At 27.0% G+C, this 21,398-nt stretch overlaps 1 protein-coding gene across 2 annotated transcripts in view; it reads left to right on the forward strand.

Moving 5' to 3' along the window:
- Nmdar2 (glutamate ionotropic receptor NMDA type subunit 2) overlaps nucleotides 1–21,398 on the forward strand; it is a 334,557-nt gene that overhangs the window by 177,874 nt on the left and 135,285 nt on the right. The window contains exons 1-4 of one of the 2 annotated variants that reach the window (XM_088203961.1): nucleotides 4,744–5,123; nucleotides 11,232–11,405; nucleotides 11,487–11,668; nucleotides 18,727–18,964. In XM_088203961.1, the coding sequence (XP_088060087.1) occupies nucleotides 4,802–5,123; nucleotides 11,232–11,405; nucleotides 11,487–11,668; nucleotides 18,727–18,964 (916 nt within the window). In that variant the 5' untranslated portion in view covers nucleotides 4,744–4,801. Of the gene's footprint in view, nucleotides 1–4,743; nucleotides 5,124–11,231; nucleotides 11,406–11,486; nucleotides 11,669–18,726; nucleotides 18,965–21,398 lie in introns of those variants that run through there. The other variant, XM_088203959.1, reaches the window with a different exon arrangement.

Consider the following 21,398-nt stretch of genomic DNA (forward strand, 5'->3'; position numbering starts at 1 on the left):
GATACGCTAATTTTAAAACACATTCTTTAAGTATTCATTGATTAGATAATATGTATAACTAATATACTTCCTATTTATATATCACAAAAGTAAAATATTTCTCAAATTGCCTTAAATCGTATCTCCATATTTCTCAAATTGCATTGTTTGATTTTAATATGTACATTACTTTTTATGTATTTTTTATTTCATATTTATCAAATAGTTGTGAGAATCAAAGTATTCTGGATTTTTAGTGCAAATAATTATTTATATTTATATATATTTATATATAATATCAGTCTCTTTTAATAATATAATGCCAAACTTAAACTGCCTTATTGCTATTTTTACCATTAACAATTATTCTAAAAGGATTCTTTAATCCTTTTAGATCGATAAGAACAACACTGTAGGCGTAATATTTACATACATGTAGCTTTTTTATATATTTTTGCTTGAAATGAAATCATTACATATTTTCTAACCAAAAAAAAATATTTATATTTTTACCTTACTAAACATATCATCGAAATTTAATGCATGTATCTCTCATATGGACATACTATATAACTATAGTATGTATATATACTTGTAATACGAGGTAACAATATACTGTTTGATTTCGACGAATCCTCATTTGGATATAATTTAGTATCGAACTGATTTTCTAGAGAACTTAGGTTATTTACCACAAATCCATTCTATTACGTTCAAAACGCAAATATAATAATTTCCTTTAATTTAATGCCCGAAAACACACGATTATTTGGTAGATTACCCAATATGATGAACGTGGTTATGATATCAAGTCTACCATGCAATTGGTTAGACGCTGCTCGACATGGTTTAAGATTAAAGCTTAGCAAATAATTTATATTCGTCAAACTTAAAAAAAAAACAACGATAAATACCTACATATTTTTCATTTGCCTTTATAGAATTTCAAAAGCACCTTCCGAAGAAAATGAAATTTTCCATAAAGCAACGCTATCTAGTATGTATACATTATAGCATTATATGTACTACGTCTTTTATACGAAAGTACCTTAGCGAGCCCCATAATGTAGCAAACGAAATTATCGAAATGCTTCATTTTTACTCGCTAAATCCTCTCAGACACAATCAGTGATTTTTTACACGTGAAATGAAATTACTCATCCTTTCAAAAAATCACAGAGCATTAGATAAAATATAATTCAGTTATATATACATTTTTGAGGTAAGTTAAATATAGAAAATGATGCAATTTATTCAATCTTGATAAATCGATATTCTGTAATGTTTCCAGATAAATAAGGTCGGAAACGATAGAGAGATAGTGAAGATATGTGAAACTGATTACCGGATAGAGTTAAACATGCCTCAGCGAAAGCTTGAGTCGTCAAACGTACCCTTTTATTTGTAGTCGATTCACTTGGAGAACTCGTAAAACCTTCTCGATTACTTTTTATGTAAAACTTTATACCTACCTACGTATACGTAAAAAGAATAATCCAACTAACCGTTTTTATAAATAATGCTAATCAATCCTATGTAATATAAAACGATCGTTCAAATACACTCATTATGACGTAATACGAGATTCATATTTTTATATATTTCAATCAAAAATAAATCTACATTCTAAAAATATACGATCTAATATTAGTACGATATTTTTTTAACGTTTTTTACATCTTTTGTTTCATTAAATGTATCTCTGATTTTTCTTCGCCTTTTAAAGTACAATCACGCATGGACGGAGATGCAGAAGTAAAATCAGAGATTTCTATTCTTCTTATTATTTCCCCTTTCTTTGAACTACCATGTAATGCTTTGTAAACTTTGCACTTTTTCCTCTTTTGAAGAGCAATAAACTATTAAATGAAAAAATAATCAGAAAATATTGATTTGTAAAAACAATAACTCATTATACGTTTACTTTCATGTAAAATATTTTTTAATGGTAAACTTTTTCTTTATTATTATATATATATATATATATATATATATATATATATATATATATATATATATATATATATATATATATATATATATATATATATATATATATATATATATATATATATATATATATATATATATATATATATATATATATATATATATATATATATATATATATATATATATATATATATATATATATATATATATATATATATATATATATATATATATATATATATATATATATATATATATATATATATATATATATATATATATATATATATATATATATATATATATATATATATATATATATATATATATATATATATATATATATATATATATATATATTGAATCAAGGCTTTGGTTTTTTTCGATGAATTAAATTTTGATTAATTAGTAATCATGAGTGAAGAAAATAATATCAGATTTAAAATCAGCCTGTCAAATAATAGAGTGGTATTTTTATCTTTGTGAACAACATTTTTCTATAGAGTATTATATTATCATAAATAATATGTTATTAGCATAATCTTATAATTTATGTTAGGTTTTTTTTTATATTTTTTAAAATTTTATTAATACTTAATTACATGCAAAATAATTAGAAAAACATATTCTAATGTTGCCTTTTTAGAGCATTGCCTGTTCTATTTAAATTCTTTTAACACTACATATTAAAATCGATTTTTTCAAATAAGCGCTTTAGCTTATTTGAAAAAAAAAAATATTTGAAAAAATAAAAAATTTACTCAATCACATTTCGACATATTTAATTAAGGATTTGCTTAGTAAAGTACATGCTTTTATATTGCTTTCAAATTGATCTTTTATTTTTCTGAAGTATTATTAAACAAACGCCATAATGAATCGCAAACTGAAATGTGCCACTCAATCCATAGCAGTGAAGTCAGCGGGGTGAAGAGCCTTTATTAGTATATTAAAAATAAATTAATCATCAGATTTGTTCTGTAAATATAATTTACTTTGAAAACTTTTTAATATTGTTTAGGTACATAATTTTTTTTGTTTATTTTAGCAGACTGAATTATGCAAATTTTTTGTCTAAAATCGAATGTTATTATTATTAATTATTTTGTATCTGTATTTGAAACTAGTATATGAGACATGTAACAATTTTTAAGTTAAGCATGTTATTAAAATTGTGTGGACACTTTAATGGCATTTATATTAGTACTACGAAGTTGAGAAACTGTTCAGAGTGTAACAGATGGTTACAAGTTTGATCGTTTACTATAGTAGTCGCTGAAGTCTCATTAGCATATTAACGTTTCTCAAGATTCTCGTACTCTCATCAGACATTTTTTTGTAAACAAATACACATAGTAATGTGCTACACTACCGTTGAATGTAGGTCTTAAAATAATACTGCTAAATAAAACTTATAATTACAATTTAGTTATAGATCTATAGTTTTGAAAATTATTATTATGTATCGTCTTGAATATCAAAATAAAAAAACTAACTTAATCTCAAATCTTTAATTAGCCTTAGTAATACAAAATGAATATACATAAAACATAGTACTTTATTAAGACTAGAAAAACAGGTATCAAAAATTATTTCTAAAAGAAAAAAGAATGTCATCAATAAAAATATTTAATGTAAGCGACAAGGAAAGTAGCATATCACTATATTAATTGTGTCAGGGGTATTTAAAATGTTGCACAACTATTGCAGTGTTGTTCGTGGGTGCACCCGTTGTAGGTATTATTTAAATTGTAATATATCTCATGCATTAAGTTAACCTGTCAGGTCACAATGGTCTTAATAAATAAATAATAATAATAAAAATCCAGCATGACATCACAATGGTATAAGTCATATTTATTAATTTAAGTCATTGGTTCAAATCTTAAATAGAACTATGGAGCTATTATTTTTTATCGTATCTGGGAGATCAAAATTAGTGATTTTTATAATATAATTCCAATCGATTATCTCATATAATGTTTTATTTATTATGGTTGTCAATTTAAGTCGAGCATATTTACTACATAATAATATAAAACAGATTTATTGTAACTTATCATACAATAAAGTATAAATGACACAATAATTATTATGTTCCCAGGAAAATACTATCCCAAAAAATTGCAAAAAATAAATTATCTATTATTATACTTCTAGTTTGTACTTAGAAAATGATTATGTTGAAATCTAATCTCTAGTAAGCTACTACTACAAAATTATTAAAGAACGACTTTTGAACAAAACTTTAATCCTATCTCTTTATAATTTTAATTAAATTTACCATTTTTTATAATATTATAAAACCGTTTTGTATTTTCGTACTTATTTTTTGCGCAAAAATAAAATTTGTACAGAGCACATGAACAGCTATTTACGACTTGGTGCCACATATAATAATGTACACCCCTCGCGAGTCTTTTTAGTACCAAAAAACAAGAACGAACACCCGTATAAATATAACTTTTTGGGTCGCCAAAGACGCCGCAGACAATTAAGCTCGAGTAAAAAAGCCTCCGGAGTAAATATTTGTGTCACATTTTAGAGTTAAAGTGCGAACTTTACTGCGAATTTTCGCGTGTAACCCACACACTCATAACGAATGCACAAACACACGCAGAAAGTAAATTTGCGTTTAAACAATGCCCGCGCAGTCTTATCGCGTACAAGTGAGCATCGATTTTTCGCTTAACGAATCAAAATAATGGCTAACGATGAAAATTCGTCAAAGGCCAAAGAACGAGGGTTATTGTGAGCGTGACGAGATGATCAAAGTGTTTCCTGGAAGATAGCAGCAGTAGTGTACTCTCACCTCTTCTAGATAGTTAATTTAGATACTCTGTCGCTAAGTTAAGTGCAAGCGTCAGCCATGCGACCCCCGAAATGCATACACCTGTCAAAGATCGCGCCCTTCGTCGTGGTTTTGGTGCTCATACTGAGATGCCAGTGCGACGTGGAAGCAGAGGCGAGGAAAAGCCTGAGCCATCAAAAGAGCACACTGACCATGCTCAACATCGGCCTCATAGTTCCAAAGACCAGCTTCGGAGTGAGAGAATACATAAGGGCCGTAAGCTCAGCCGTCGGAAATCTGCACAGGGGTAGAGGGCAAAAGCTCACTTTCTTGAAACAATACGGCCTGACTCCAAAGAACGTCAATTCAGTCATGTTTTCTTTGACGCCTAGTCCAACAGGTATGTAAATTGTATAAAACGGATTTATTACACTAAAAATTTTTCCCGTCAAAAACACAAAAAAAAAATTTAAACAATGTAAGGTCTAGAATGATAATCCAGAGGTCATGCAAACTCAAATATTTATTTAAAATAAATGCACTATTATTAAAAACCAGAACAAGCTATAAAAAACATCTATTATATATAAATTTGAATGCACATAATAATTTATAATTAATTACGGATTCCCATACTTTCAGTCTAGTGGTTAATACTTACTTGTTAGTATCCGTTATGTATGATTGGCTTACCCAGTTAGTTAAGATTTTAACGTTTTAAGCATACGCCTTTCAGGTTACAAAGGAAGATTGAAATAAAAGACGAAAAACATTAGTTAAGGTCTTGTTTCACAGATTGTAAATTTTTATGTGTAGTTCATATATTGTTGTCAATAGTTTTTTGCAAGCATATAAACATTTTTTGTTAGTTCATGTATGCATTACTTTTCTTTTATAACATTAATTTTATTACGAACTACAATGTTTTTAAGTATGATTTTTTTACTAACGATTTTATTTTATGATACATATTAATCTCTCAGTTCATACTTGAAACTTCACATAGTCTTTCAAAGTCGTTTCTCTGACAAGCATTTTATTGATTAAATACATAATTTTCTTTACAACTATGAAATTAATATATCAATAAATAATAAAGTTTTAATTGTATTATATGTATATGCTTTTACAAAATATCTAGCAATCGTTACGTTATTGCAAAATTAGAGTTAATTTTCTCAATATCCTCCGAGAGGAAATTTTGTTACCGTATTGAGTTATTATAAGCTATGTTCAATATTGTTTCTCTTTTACAACATAAAAGGCTCTTGTTTGCATCGATATATCTTGTATTTGTCTATTAAAAGACGTTAGTTAATTAATCCCTACAAGAACAATGGATACTCAATATATCGCACTACAATGCAGATTTAACCTCTTGTTAAAGTTTATTGTCTATTGATTTTATAATCCAGATTAATTATCTGCGTTTTCAATTAATAATTTATTTAATATTTCAGACATTTTAAGTGATAATTTCTTAATTAGATTTTGAGTCAACCTATTTTACCATTAAACTTTTTCATCTTCTCAAATTATGTTGTTGAAATATAAATACTAATATTACATTAACCGCAGCATAAGTTGAATTAATAAATATGTGTATTTGTTTTAGGTGTTTGAATGTTTGTGTTTTAGATTTATCTTAACCATTCTATAGCCATCGTGTCATTACGGCTAGCCGCAATTCTCTTGTGGGTTACATCGTTCAGAAAGGCATATTTGATGTTGACGTAGTCCATAATTGGACCAAACTTTTAGTATTTATTATAAATTTTCACGTAACTTTCTATGCTACGCTAATTTATTAACAGGGTATATATAGTATGCAGGTTATTATTGTACTTCATGTTTATTTTTATAAATATTGCCTGAAATTACTAAAAACTATCTTTATGCAAAATATAATATACCACATTTTTGTAATCCTGAAGTCTTTTGAAAAGTTTTAAAATAAAAATTGTATATTTTTATAAAGCTTAAATTAATATTTATATATTAGTAGGCATTGCGAGTTTATAACATCGCTGATAATACTTTCTAATAAAAAAACTCAGTCTATAGAGAGCAATAAATTGGCTAATGTCGCTCAATGATAAGCTCAACAATTAGTTTTGCGTGTTTTGTATATATATATCATGCACAAAACATGTTGTAAATTTCAATGAAAAAGAGCCCAACGGACTCGTTTATGAGCAGTCTCTTGGTAGAAGCTTTGCACACGAAGCTGAATAATCAAGTGTAGAATTTTATTCTTAATTAATATTTGATTTTTATGTAAATAAATATTCGATCAACAATAAGCTCATTAGTTGAATAACAAATAAATATAATTGTAAAAGAGAGCAAATGTATAACAACAATAATATACAGTACGTGTTTATATTTGAGTAATATAGTAACATAAATTTTTATTTAAAAAATTATTTATTAATATTTAAGTTTTAATCTGTTTTTACTATGATTTTATAAAAATAATAAAATTGTGTTTAAAATACATAAGTTTTAGTATTGTGATATATTTTATAGTAAATAATAAAACAGATATATTCATGTTTTTATTTTAAAAAATTAGTAAAATGAACGATAAAATATTATTTTCGTCGACCGACCTCAAGAATCAGTTGATTTGGTCCCAAATAAAACATAACTTTGCTAACGTAGACAACTAACATATGCCACTCACCAACTTAAAACGAGATTTTTGAGCTATCCACCTTCCTTATAAGAACATGTTGGTACCAGGGGCAAGCGGTGAGATATTTTCCCTCTCGATCGCAGTGACGGGAGTGAGTGAGAGATAAGAACATGTGGTCAACATGCTGTTATTTCTTATTTACTATCGTCACTTGAAAAAGTATCTCACAAGTTAAATTTTTTTAAATACTTTATTACGCTTTATAATCCTCTTCTTTGGCAAGAGGTCGCCACAAAAATTACACTAAACTATAAAAATCTCGATAAAGCTATCCATTTTATATAATAAAAAAGCAGTAAAGATTTATATTAAAATGTAAAAGGCTAAATATAGAAATCAATTTATTATTTACTTTCATAATAATTTGATTATACCTATCAGTGAACCTCCTAAATTTCATTAACTGTGATCTTTTCCAGTTCCGTTAAAATATCTTAAAGCAATTTAAATTATAAAGAGCCGATAATTTTACTTATTTAACGTATTAGCTTAAAAATTATAAAAAAGGTCAAGAATTCATACTTCAAGAAAAATTCTGTTAATATATGCAAATTTCTGAATATCTAATAACTACAAATTTGATGTGCTATCGTAATAAACTTTGTAGTTATTAGATGTTTTATTCAAATTACACACACATAATTAATTAGAGCTTTATTAATATGCTATAATATTTTTTTTAATATATAATAATAATTAATAAAAATTTACTATATATTTAGTATTCTGTCACAAATAAGTAAAACGACCATTTTTCCAATTATTGCAAAAATAATAGAAAACCAGGTAAAATAAAATCGTTAAGATTCTTTTAAATAACTGAAAGTGAGTGAAAAACGTGCATCATTGAAATTATTTATAATAATGTCAAAAAATCAGATTTATAAAAAAAAATAAGTGGAAATGTGCATATTTTAGTACAGTGTTTATATTATAATTATATATGCATATATAATTTTATTTACTAAAGCTCTATTACATTTAAAGTAACAATAACATATAATGTACATATATATTTTTAAAATTAGTAGTACGTGATTTCTCACGTCTTACGAATTTATTTGTGTTTTTCTAAATATAATATTTTACGAAGCGTATTTTTATAATAATTATTTTAATGCAGTGTATAAAATATATAAATCGTTTCGAAAGACATAAATTTAAATAAGGCTTTATTTTCTTACGAAACTTAATATCTACATTTTCTCCATTTCACTTTTAACAAGGGTCCTAATTTTATTATTGCTCATCCAAATGTCAATCAATCAACTTGAAAGTATCATTAGACGGTTCGTAATTTTTTTAACTCAAGTCTTAGCCAACATTTTGTTGTGAAATATAAATATCATTATCCACAAATTATAATTTATTACGAACATAAATTCGCATCAAATAAATACACTCAATAAATCATCAAATTTAAACGTGAAACAATAAAAAGGTTGAGTTTTTTTTATTTTTGTAATCTTTTTTCAACACGTGGCAAAGGCGACCAACCTGGACATAAATAAAAGGGGTTGTTTCCCCTTATTTTTTATCCAAACACCACAGACCCTTATCGTGTGAAAGCCCTATGACACTTGTTACAACCCGTTAAAGGGATAAACGATTTTTTTCATGCGATAGAATTTTTAATTAAAACATATAAGAGTATATATTAATTTATTAATAATTCACAAGCTCATAAATATGAGATTTATATTACTTTTGTTTATACAAACATAGCATATCCTATGTGTCCTTGTGTCCTAGCATATGTAGGATCGATAAACCAGCACACAGGTCAGTTAGAATTGGAACGAATCCTTGTAACTGACAGTCGTATTTTTTGTTTATTTTGTATATTATTGTAGTTTAACATTTTATATTAAATAGTTACAAAACTAAAATATGGTTTATGCTTAAATATTTTTTAATATTTTTAAATAACAACTCAAAAATCATATTTTTTTACTAATATAAATATAAGCACATGAAATATAAAGTATAATATAGGGTCTTTATTCAGATTTTGTTTATGCATGAAATTTTAATGAAATTTTTTATCACCTTATTTACGAAGGCGCAAATTTGTATTCATGTAAACATATTAAAATTTGGTATGGAAAATTAAGATTTTGCCATACAATTGCAAGCTTTTCTGGGGTTTCGTTAATAAATTATGGTGCTATTTTATCCCACTTGCAAACGAAAAAAGAAATTTGAGCCATTATTTTCAAGCACCTTTTGCAAATGACGTGTGAATTTATCAGCAAAGTTCAACTAAAATCTTGAAGTTAATCTAATGTACATCATCATTCATCGATACTTAATCAACTTTTTATATAAAACTTTATAGTTATTTTCATTAAAATACATTAATAATTACCTATTGTCACCATTTTTTATCTATAACAAAAAAAATGTTTATTAGAATATTTTAAATAAAATTAAGAACCAAATAGCATGCATAAAAATTTATATATATATGAAATTGTATATTTTTTACATTGGTGTGTAAGCACCACTTAAATTGATTTATAACTGTCATTGCATCAAACTCTTAATTTCCTGCTCTTGTGTCTGAAGTAAAATCTTTATTTGTTTCTCATTCATGATGACTGATTGTTAAAGGATGAATATTATTTCTAAAATTTATTATATACTTCGAAGCCGCACTATACCTGAAACAGTTTTTACTACTGTCTACACTGCCAATTTCCTTATAAATATTTTTCTTTGACTATTTTAATTTATCTTTTAATACAAATTTGTTTTTATTCATTTAATTTTATTGTTTTTCTTAAACAGAAAGTGCACAAGCACATCTTTCTTGGGCCAATTTTTGTGTAAAATTACTATTATTATTTTTCTTTTGCCACAATCATTAAATTTTGTTAACAGTAGTATATCAGATTCATAGATATTTTTAAATTTGGAAAATAAATAAGGCAGATTTTATAAAAAATATATAAAATATCCAGCTTTTTTTTAATACCGATGAGACAAAGCTCCATATAAACTATAATTCTAGAAAAAGGTAAAGAATTTAAATTTTGTATAAATTTAGATCTAGATAAATATGTCATATATATGCATCACTTGCAATGTTTTTATTTTACCTTTCAATAAAAAAAATCTGAACCCAATTTTATGAAAGCAATATCAATATGTTGTAATATTCTAAATCATTATAATCTTTAAATAAATTTTATAAATATTTAATATTATTGTAATATTTGTAATATAATTAATACTGTAAAAATAATAAATAAAATATTGACTAACACTGGTAAGTTACTTCAAGAAGGCGCAAAATTTAGCGACAAACTTGTTCACTCACACTCATTAGATAATATCAAGATTCTACCCATTTAATCTCCTATTATACCACCACTTCAGAACTTGTGGAACTATCGTTAATTTATAAAAAGTTACACATTTTTGTAAATGTAAGAAAAAACGCAAAGACATTTTTTTTGCACTTAAAAAATATAATTTTATGATATTTATTTTATTCTAGAAATAAAATGTGGTTCTTCTTATATCATGTACACATGTTGAATCTAAATTGCGTTAATGTTATATTAAATGCTGCAGCGATTTTCATTTTATTATTAGCTCGTTTCAAAAGCACTACACTCATACAAGATGGGTTATTAAAGAATATATATATCTATATAGTATATATTGCTTATTATTATATATATTATATACAAATAATTTAAATATAGAAATATCAGAGATAATAAAATTTACCCTTGTACCATAATATATACAAACATTTTTAAATCATGGTATAATAACTGTTTTTATTAAATTTGTTCACAGCAATTCTCAACTCGCTCTGCAAAGAGTTTCTCTCTGTCAACGTGTCTGCTATTCTTTATCTGATGAATTACGAAAAATACGGAAGGTCTACAGCTTCGGCGCAATACTTCCTCCAGTTAGCTGGATACCTCGGCATTCCGGTAATAGCCTGGAACGCCGATAATTCCGGTCTTGGTATGTACTATACCAGCGTATAACGATATATAATAAACGACTAAACGCTTTCAATATAAAATGTATTGTTTTTGCTTTCAGAGAGAAGAGCTTCGCAATCAACACTTCAACTGCAATTAGCACCTTCTATAGAACATCAAACGGCGGCTATGCTGAGCATACTTGAAAGATACAAATGGCACCAGTTTTCAGTAGTAACTTCTCAAATAGCGGGCCATGACGACTTTATACAAGCTGTTAGGGAGAGAGTTAGTGAGATGCAGGTGAGCAGATTTTAGTATTATTCTATGTAATAATGTAGTGAGATATAATCAGTTTCAGAACCAAATTGGTAATTTACAATCGGTCGCCATATATTACAAAGCATCTACGATCGCTTAAATGAATCGAAAATAACCGAGCTAAATAATTTGATTTAATTTTAATACTAACCTATGACAAACTTTATCAAATGTCTGTAAATCTGTATAAAATACGTATATTTATATTCCTGCATTGAGAGATTGTTGGTCCAACAAAACTAGTTTGTGATTGAAGATAATTTATTGTCATATTAGCAAATAAATAATAAAAGTTTACTATTTAAATGTGTTAAATTAATATATGTCAAAATTCTAATAATAAATTATTTTTTACTGTTTTAAGAAACATTTTTTTATAATTAATATGACTTTTATTTATCATATATAATGATAAACTTGTAAAGAATATATTTCAATTTAATAAAAAGTCAATTTTATAAGTTATTTTCAACGATATAGATTAACATTTACATATTTTCAATTAAAATAATAAAAGGTCTAATATATTCACAATAGTCTACAGCGATATTATAGTGGTTTATATTATTTTAATTTTTTGGACCAACTTTGTTATTGGTTCTTTTAATCATAAAAATTGTGTATTAAATTACAATTTAGTATGTATACGGTTATTTGTTTTCATCAAAGGTTCATAAATATTTGTGTTTGCTGATCCGTTAACAATAACAATATTTTCTCAGCAACCCCACCATATTTAAAAAAAAATAATATTGATTAAAAACACCTGAAATACCTTGAAATATAAATTTATTAACTACTATATCACTAAATATAATTATGAAAGATACAAAAGAAAAACACCTAATTTATATCGATGTATTTTAGTAGAGAATATGTTTCATACAAATATTAATAATCGAATTATATTAAGTTAGATATTGTGATATTTTAGTAACACCGATGATTTATTAAAATTAGTTGTTAAATTGATTTTAATAAGTTGCAAATATATATATATATATATATATATATATAATTACTTTTGAAATTTAGTTAATCAATACTTTCAAGTAAATAGTTTGACTCCCGTTTAAACTTGTGTATAGTATTGTATCTTAGTTACCTATATTTATAAAAAAAACAAAATATACAAACAAGTAGTTTTATATACGATGTTCACAATCTTGCTAGTTCGACTATTTTTGGATAATTCGTTTATGGTATTGCCACGTCAAATTCACCATGAGGGAAGCATTTAAGTCTATTACTATCACATTAAGCGAATCTCCCTGTGTTACTAATTATTATCTCTATAAAGGTAAGACACGTTTATAATTAAAGCCGATTGAAGCATAGAGCCATGTCACTATCAGTACATAATTATTAAAAAATATATTAAATAAATATTTACAAATATGCATTTGAAACTACGCTTTATTAATCCATAGCTTTAATATTTGCAAATATTAAGGTTAAATCTTAAAAATTTAATAAAACAAACCTTTAATTTAAAAAATGTTATTATTAACATTGATGTAGATTAATGCATGTGTCGCTTATATTTGTTAATGTATGTTTTAGATACTTGTAAATAAATCGAAACTATGTGTGCTTGAAAATTTAATACTGATATGAACATATATTTAAGGTAATTTTAATCTTATCGCTGTTTCTTCGGCGACTTCTCAGTTATTTAATATAATTCTTACAAATATATCAATATCATTGTTAGTAGGTTTTAGTGGACCAACAACACGGATCTCCTTTGCGCCTTTCCAAAAAAACTATCCTCTTATGCTACGTAAAGGCGGTGAGTAGCAAATCCCTTGATTTCGGAATTTCAGTTAACATGTTCTATGCTGTCTTTTAAAAAAAATTTGATAAGGTTTGTTTTTAACCTATTTTTTTATAAATTATGTAGCATTGGTTTTTCATTAGCGTGTAAGTGATGGTACTAGTCGCTTCAACGAATATCTAATTTTGATCTTTTGCCCTTTCCTATCTTTATCAATGACATGCATAAGGCAACTGAGAAAGAATATATATTGTGTGTATCTAAAAGTGCTTTAGAGTCTATACTTTTTTGATTATTAATTAAGTTCTTACAATTTCAAAGTAGTTAAATTGTAAAAAAATGATATTGAAATACTTCCGATCTCTATTCGGAGCTTCATATTAAAAAATTAAAAGCTATAAAACATGCAAAAATATTTATACAAATTAGTAATAGCAGAAAAACGCCTATAAATATTCTCGAAAAATCAGCAATTTTCTCGAAAAATTAAAATTGTCTATATGACATTTTGCTCAATATTTTTTTAAGAAATGCTTCTCGAAAAAAACTGTCATGGTAATTACCTTTGTAATATAAAAATTATTTATTAAAAATATAAAGGTAATCATATCGGCTAATCATATTAGCTTAGGAATCAATAAGTCACCAGTTCTTAGTTTGCTGGTAAAGATTTAAGGTCCAGCGAACGAAATATGTGTTATCGTGTGCTCTTGTGTAATTATTTGATATAAGTAAATCTATGTGATTTAATCTAATAATATTTTACATTCGCTGCTCTGGATCCGGGCCTTTTATATTTGTCTCCGTATGACTCTTTATCTAATCATCATTTGGTGAATTTTAGGCAATTTTGTTTATAACAAAAAATGCAGCCATTAAACCATTAAAATTAAATAAAGACTATTTGACAAATAATAATATTTGTTTTCTCTTTGGTTATTTACATGGTTTAATAATAACTGAATTTTACAGCACAATTATACATTTTACCTTTCACAAAACACGGTCGATTCTTGAGCACGTGTCAGGTTCGAAAATATTGTTTCAAATATAATAGTAAGGTTTAATGTTTACGTTTTAGACTATACTAATAGGTTTCCAAGATTTGTGACGGTATTTCTCCTAAATATTTGTAAACAATTTCTCAATATATTATTATGAAATATTAATTTCAATAACTGATTCCTATTAATAAAATATATTATTTTCAAAGCTTTGTATTTGGCGATAATTTATTGGGACATATGCAATGCATTAACTGGGTTCCCACAATATTATTCGTACAATACATTATGCGATTAGAATTGTAGTAAATTAGTAAATATAATCTGCATAAATTTGCACAATCAAATGACGCGCTATTTGTGCTTTATATACAATACAATACAAACATCTATATTAAATTTCTCATAAAAATTCATTTTTAGCAAAAGGTAATACGTTTCACGTGTCAGATTTCTTCTTTGAAACGCGATAAAAATTATACGGCCGGTCTGTTTTTGTATCGCAGAGGCAGATGCTCTTTCGTCTTGGTTAAGTTTTCCTTTTGCAAAGCACACGTACGCGATGATAGAAAAATAAAACCACCCGGGGCAAACACTTTCAGGCTTTTCTCTCCTTTTCTCTCGAGGGTCAGAGAAGAGAACCGCCTTTCTAGGAATTTTACCCGGCGAAATTCAACCGTTATATAATACCTTGTTGTATATGAAAACATAAGAATTGCGCGCCTACTTTGTTTTTGTCGTGTTTTCTGTAGCAAATTAAACGAATTTTGTCGATGTCTAATTTTAACTGCTCTTATATATCATTTAATTACTGAAAAAATACTTTATTTAAAAAATAATAAATACCTTGTTGTATATTATATTATTATAACCCATAATCAGCGTCACGCCAAATGTATGTTGTCGAGGTATTTTTTATAAGAAAATAAACAATGATTCTTTTACCAAAATACATAGCATATTCAGAGAAATATTAATAATCGTCGTTATGGAGACAATCCTAGCTAAAACAAAGTACTAAGATGATTGAAAAACTTCAGGAAAACGACTTATTTAAAAAGAAACCACCTGGTCATATTCGAAGCGACAGGACTTCTTACATAACTAACCTTTATATACTCTGCGCGGGGTTTTATTTTTGGACCACTTACTTTTTTACTTTAAGTACAATATAACAAATGTTCTTTTTGTGTTAACTTGTTTATATTCATAAATATACATAAACATTTTGATTCAACTTTATAATAAAATTATTTTAAAACATCCACACAATTATAATTGATTGCAAATATTAAATAAACAGTATCGTTTTTTAGACAATACTAAATAATTTCTTAGCAATTTTGACTTCCTTAAACTTTTCTTCCACAGCGAAAAAAAAAGTAAGAATTGTTTCTAATATAGTATTTATATATGGACATATTTCAATCAAACTAATGTCATATTGAATCTTTAGAATATCTAAAAGAGTATCACTTTTATTGTTCGAGGATTTAAACATAAAGATTTAAGGCTCATACTTATTTTAATCGTCGCTAAATTTAACCGTAAAACAAACGACCGATATATTTAAATAAGTAAAACTTATATATTCTAAGGATAAGACATAGAAAAATCAAACATTCGCACGCATATCCCCATTTGCTTATAACGCTAATTTACTATTGTCAAAATAATTTAAATATTCTGTATAGATATATATAAATAATAAATTGCAATACAGCTTTTATTAATTTTAATTACTTAACTATTGTCTTTTGTTAATTAGTAAATTTAAGCGAAATTGATTAAGCTATTTTTTTCCTTAGATAAAATTGTTTTAGACACATGTTTCTTTGTATAAGCTCCCTAGCTGACCTTGCAGCCAAATAGACAAAGCTAATAACAGATTATTTCATTAACATATATAAATTACCATATTGTATATGTATATAGAGAGAGAAATGTAGATGTCACTATTATGCGTTAAAGTTAAGTTTTTGCTGGCGTGTCTAGTCGTATTATTGTCGGCTGTGATATCGATAGAGCGGCTAGGATTATCGTGACGTGTTCTCATGATACTCTCTACACGATTCTTTGATATTTTCCGTGTCTATTGGCTCATTTTTTCTTGTCTATGTTCTGCTTCTCTCACCACAACTCTTCGCTGCGACTAAGAGTCTCGTCTTTAAAAATACTAGTTCAAGACAGCGCTGGTAAATGGCAGATGATAATGTTTTTGAGCCAATTGTATCTATTTTTAGATACACCCTCGAAATGTCCTCACGCATTGAAAGGAAAACGATCCAAATGGTTATTTCGGCGATCGGTAACCAAAGGGTAGAAGAACAATAGTATCATTCGCATGCTAGAATATATTTTCAAGCGTGCGTTCTTTCCAAACATATATTAGTTTTTCGGCATTACTTAAAAGTGAAAAACTTCTTAGTGAAAATATGCTATTAAGTGATTTGTTTAATATTCTCAACTATTTTCGCAATTATTTGGTCACAAATTTTTTTTTTTTTTTTGAAAAATATTGTGATAGCTTAATTTTTGGATGTGGTTTATTTTATTTTCGAAATGGTCGTTATAAAGACCTCTAAATAATAACAAATTGTGCAGGTGATTGAAATCTCTCGACATACATTTTTGTTGTTATGCTTAATTTGTTCGTTTTATACATTGTTGAGTTTTATTTAACACATAAAACTGTTTTAATTTATTTAGAATAAAAAACCTTTTGCTTTTAACTGAGCTTCTGGATTCGATGACATATTTTAAATTGCTTTTAATTTAAATTAGTAATAATAGGGAAATTAATTATTCGCCTTTTATTAACCTCATTGTAAATATAATAAAAAAAAATATAACATAAGTAGTCCTCATCGTCATGCTAAGCGACATGCTTTCAGTTCGATTAATTTCCCATTCAAGCAATTTAACTTTTAAATATTTATTCTCAAAATCAGAATATGCGAGGTATAAATCATGAGCGGTCTGAAAGTGTTAAGGTTGAACAAATTTGCTTCACGAATAATATTCGAGTTGATTGCGCATTAATGCGAGATTTATGACGCAGCGATGGTTTTGGCATATAGCGTACAAAATATTAACGTTTTGGTTGTTTAGTCAAGCGTGAATTTTTAAATATACTTATAATTACAATTTTATGTTAAAAATGTTGTTTGTATATATCTCGAACAGTGCCATGATCAATTTTGAACTCGATGAGCTGGATTATTGTTCGTTCGTGCTAGCGTTCATTGTGTGGGGATTTGTAAGCTTTATAGCAAAAAATAATATGTATCTAACGCATTTAATATGGAATAGTATTACTCACATATTCTATTTATATCGACTGTTATATTTAAGATGTTTATATATGTATAAATATATTTTATAACAAATATTAAATATTATTACAATTAATGAACTTGGAGAAGTTGACCAGAACATTACAGTCACAATTCAAAGCATGATAACAGATCCCTCTAATAATAATTGTGAGGTTATCTATCTCGAACTCTCGATTTTTTACTTCGAGCTGGACCAATGGATGCGAAGAGAGAAGCAGCGGCTATTGCGATCTTCATTGATCTGAAGTTGGGTCGGTCTCCTCTTAGTTATAATTCAAACTGGAAAGCTCTTAAGGATCAAGCCTTAAATGATCAGATGTTCAATTGTAAATACTAGTAATAGTTTCTAAGAGAAATGCTTGCATTTTCGTGTTATATTTTTCTGTCTACCTCTTTCTCGGTGGGACGATAAATTACAGAAGGGTAGCGAGTTTTATTAAAATAAATTGCTGTTTTTCGCTAAGATAGGTCAGAAACGGTTGTTTTAAGGGCAAACCCCACGTATACATTATTTATTCTAAATAATGATACTTCAATCCTGTTTATTTTGTAGCGTGTACCTCATTTTAACGAAACAACTCATTTTTCTTAAACGGTCAAAACGCTTTATCATAATTATTTTTATAACTTATTAAAATACAAAAATGGTTTAATGGATGAACCTGACAAAAAATGAATCACACTTATGTTTTTAGTAAAGGGAAAGTTTGCAAAAATCTACTATGATCGATAAAATCGAAACTTTTGGCACCTGGGTACTAATTCTAAATACAAAAAAATATGTATGTATTATCACACCTAAAAAATACTTAAAGGGGTGGCATATTATTTCTGTATCTTTCAATGGAAGAAACGAAACATTTTCGTTTAATACTGTCAGTTAAACTTAAACAATTTAAATACATTTTATATTTTTTACAGGATCGTTTCAAGCTAACCATATTAAACGCCGTGCTGGTGACGAAACCAGGCGATCTGGTCGAGCTGGTGAATAGCGAATCAAGAGTAATGCTATTATACGCCACTAAGGAGGAGGCGATGCACATTTTAGCAGCTGCGAGAGATTACCACATCACCGGAGAAAATTACATTTGGGTCGTCACTCAGAGTGTCATAGAAAACTTGCAGGCACCAAACCAGTTTCCGATCGGAATGTTGGGTGAGTTTCTTTTAAATATATTGCTGATTATATGTATTATAAAATTCAGAATATACATAAAACACGGAATTGCTTATCATTATAATACATTATCAATAAATTATATAAGCACTATGCACCTCAATTAATCTAGTAAGGCTGAAAACGAGTCTCTTGATTCCAACTTCATATACTTTCTCTACTTGCCAGAAGTTTTTTATTTTAAACAATCATCAAAACGGATCAAGGTATGAACCTAGCACTTCTGGTATTAGGGCGCGGCCATTTTAAAACACATTGTTATCATAATGTTACTAGAACTTAGGTCTGATAAATTCGAACATGTCACTCAAACATTGTCATTCATCTAATAAGATTATTTTTTACATATATTATATTGGCAATGACTAAGCAATGAGATAAATTAAAATCCAAAATAATACTGAGCTATCATTTTTAATATCATTACCCCTTGTAATTTATTACATTGGGAAATTTGGAGATTAAGTACATTTTTTTTTCAGAAAATTACATTTTCACTGGGTTTTTCAATTTCAATGAGCATATTAAATTAATTCAGGCTCGGAGACAGGTGTTGAGAAATGTAAGAGGACATTCGGTATCTCTTGACCTATATATTGGAACTCTAACAACGCTTCCCGTATTGTTTAGTTTAGTATAAGTATGCATACTACAAAATATAGGGCAAATTATATGCTGTACCTAACAAATTATATATTATTTTAATGTCATAATTCATTTTAATATATACAAAACATGTTACTTGTTTAAAACAATTTTTTTATTAGCTGTGATGTAATAAAAACGAAAAGCAGAAAATAAGTGCTAATTTAAATATATCCAGAACCACTAAAATGTGTTCTTTAGCCCTAAAGCAATATGTGCTTTGGTATTTTATGCTTATATTTAAATTTAAGGTTGTGTACATCCTAGTTTGCGATAAATGAGATTAGTGAGTTTGTGTGGTTATTATTAAATTATTTTTTGGCATGAGAATATCAATATTTGTTTATTTGTATTTGTAGTTACTTTTAAATTAGTATAAAATGCGTATTATATTTTTATAGCTTTATTCTGAATGACTTGGTTTAGAATAAATATATGAATAGTATTACACCATACCAGACTAGCATATGTTAAAATAGGTCTGATTAATTCTTTGTATGTGATTATTATTTGTGGTGCGCGCTCTTTTTTAAACATTGGTCTGTGGGTCGCTGTAGTAGCAAGACCTTTGTAGCAAAGTTTCAAAGCAAAAGTATTCAATATAAGGTTGGAGTCCAGGTATTTCACGTTAAATTTACATTATATGTTACTGCCCTGTTTACTTTGGAGAGGCGGTGGAATGTTATAAATATATATGACTGTTTTATTCTTGTTGATTTTAATTATCTACCTCTCAAAATATTTATTTTGGTTTTAAAAACATTTTTTTAATTCGTTTGCGATTGGTTTTATATCTAAATCGCTTGTTAAGATAGCTGTATAATCAGCGTACACAGATAGACGCGTTCTTTATATGAGGTCGTTTGTATAAAAGATAAAGAGAAACATTCCTAAAGACTCTGATACTGATTAATTAGTAAAACAACATAACTAATATTTCACAGGTTTAAGTTTATTAAGCGAAGCAGATAGACGGGGGTTTTATATTTTTATAGTTTATTAATCAAGCCGTTATGCTATATCGTGTCGAAAGCTTTTTCTATTTCTAACATTAAAAGTTACTACTCTTTCACATATTAAAATTAGCACATGTATGCTTTGTCAAACTAGTAAGTTGCTGTATTGTTGTGTTAATAATTTTATTCTCAAGAGATTCTTTTGAATGTAAAAATATTTTTTTTACATTTTACGAAATGATAAAATGCTAATAATAAATGTTGGTATATCAATTACTATTTTTTAACAGAAAAATTTTGTCTTGAATGTTTTAATAATTTTACTTTAAATATTTAAAATTAATAATAACCTGTTTCTGAAAACCTTTGCCGTAATATAAAAATTAATTTTTCATGGAGTTAAATATATCCTAAAAAATAGGTTTTATAAGTAACATGTTTTTCTTCAAATGTAATACTGAGCTTTAAAAAAAAAATCGATTTTTATTTGTATTCTAGAAATTGTGGTAAGCCAAGGTGAAATTGTCGCTTCGGTCTTATTATTTAACCCATTTTTGGGGGTGAAATACAATATAAGCTGGGGCATAAGTCCTGTTTTGGGTTTGTACCCAAAGCTAATGCTCACTTTATTAAAAAGTACATTCTCTAGATATGTTACTATATTTCAATTAATTTGCTTTAATTCATTTTTTCAAAAAAATGTTTTATGTCGAACTTTTCTTATTACTTTTCTGTAAGCAACCTGTATGCAGCTTAAGTGAATAAAAGCATCGATATCGACATTAGAACGTCTTCATACTATTTTTTATCCG

This window comes from Plectrocnemia conspersa, unplaced genomic scaffold (genome assembly GCF_051122295.1).
Source record: "Plectrocnemia conspersa isolate PC_06_02 unplaced genomic scaffold, ASM5112229v1 ptg000014l, whole genome shotgun sequence".
In the NCBI taxonomy this organism is placed as follows: Eukaryota; Metazoa; Arthropoda; class Insecta; order Trichoptera; family Polycentropodidae; genus Plectrocnemia; species Plectrocnemia conspersa.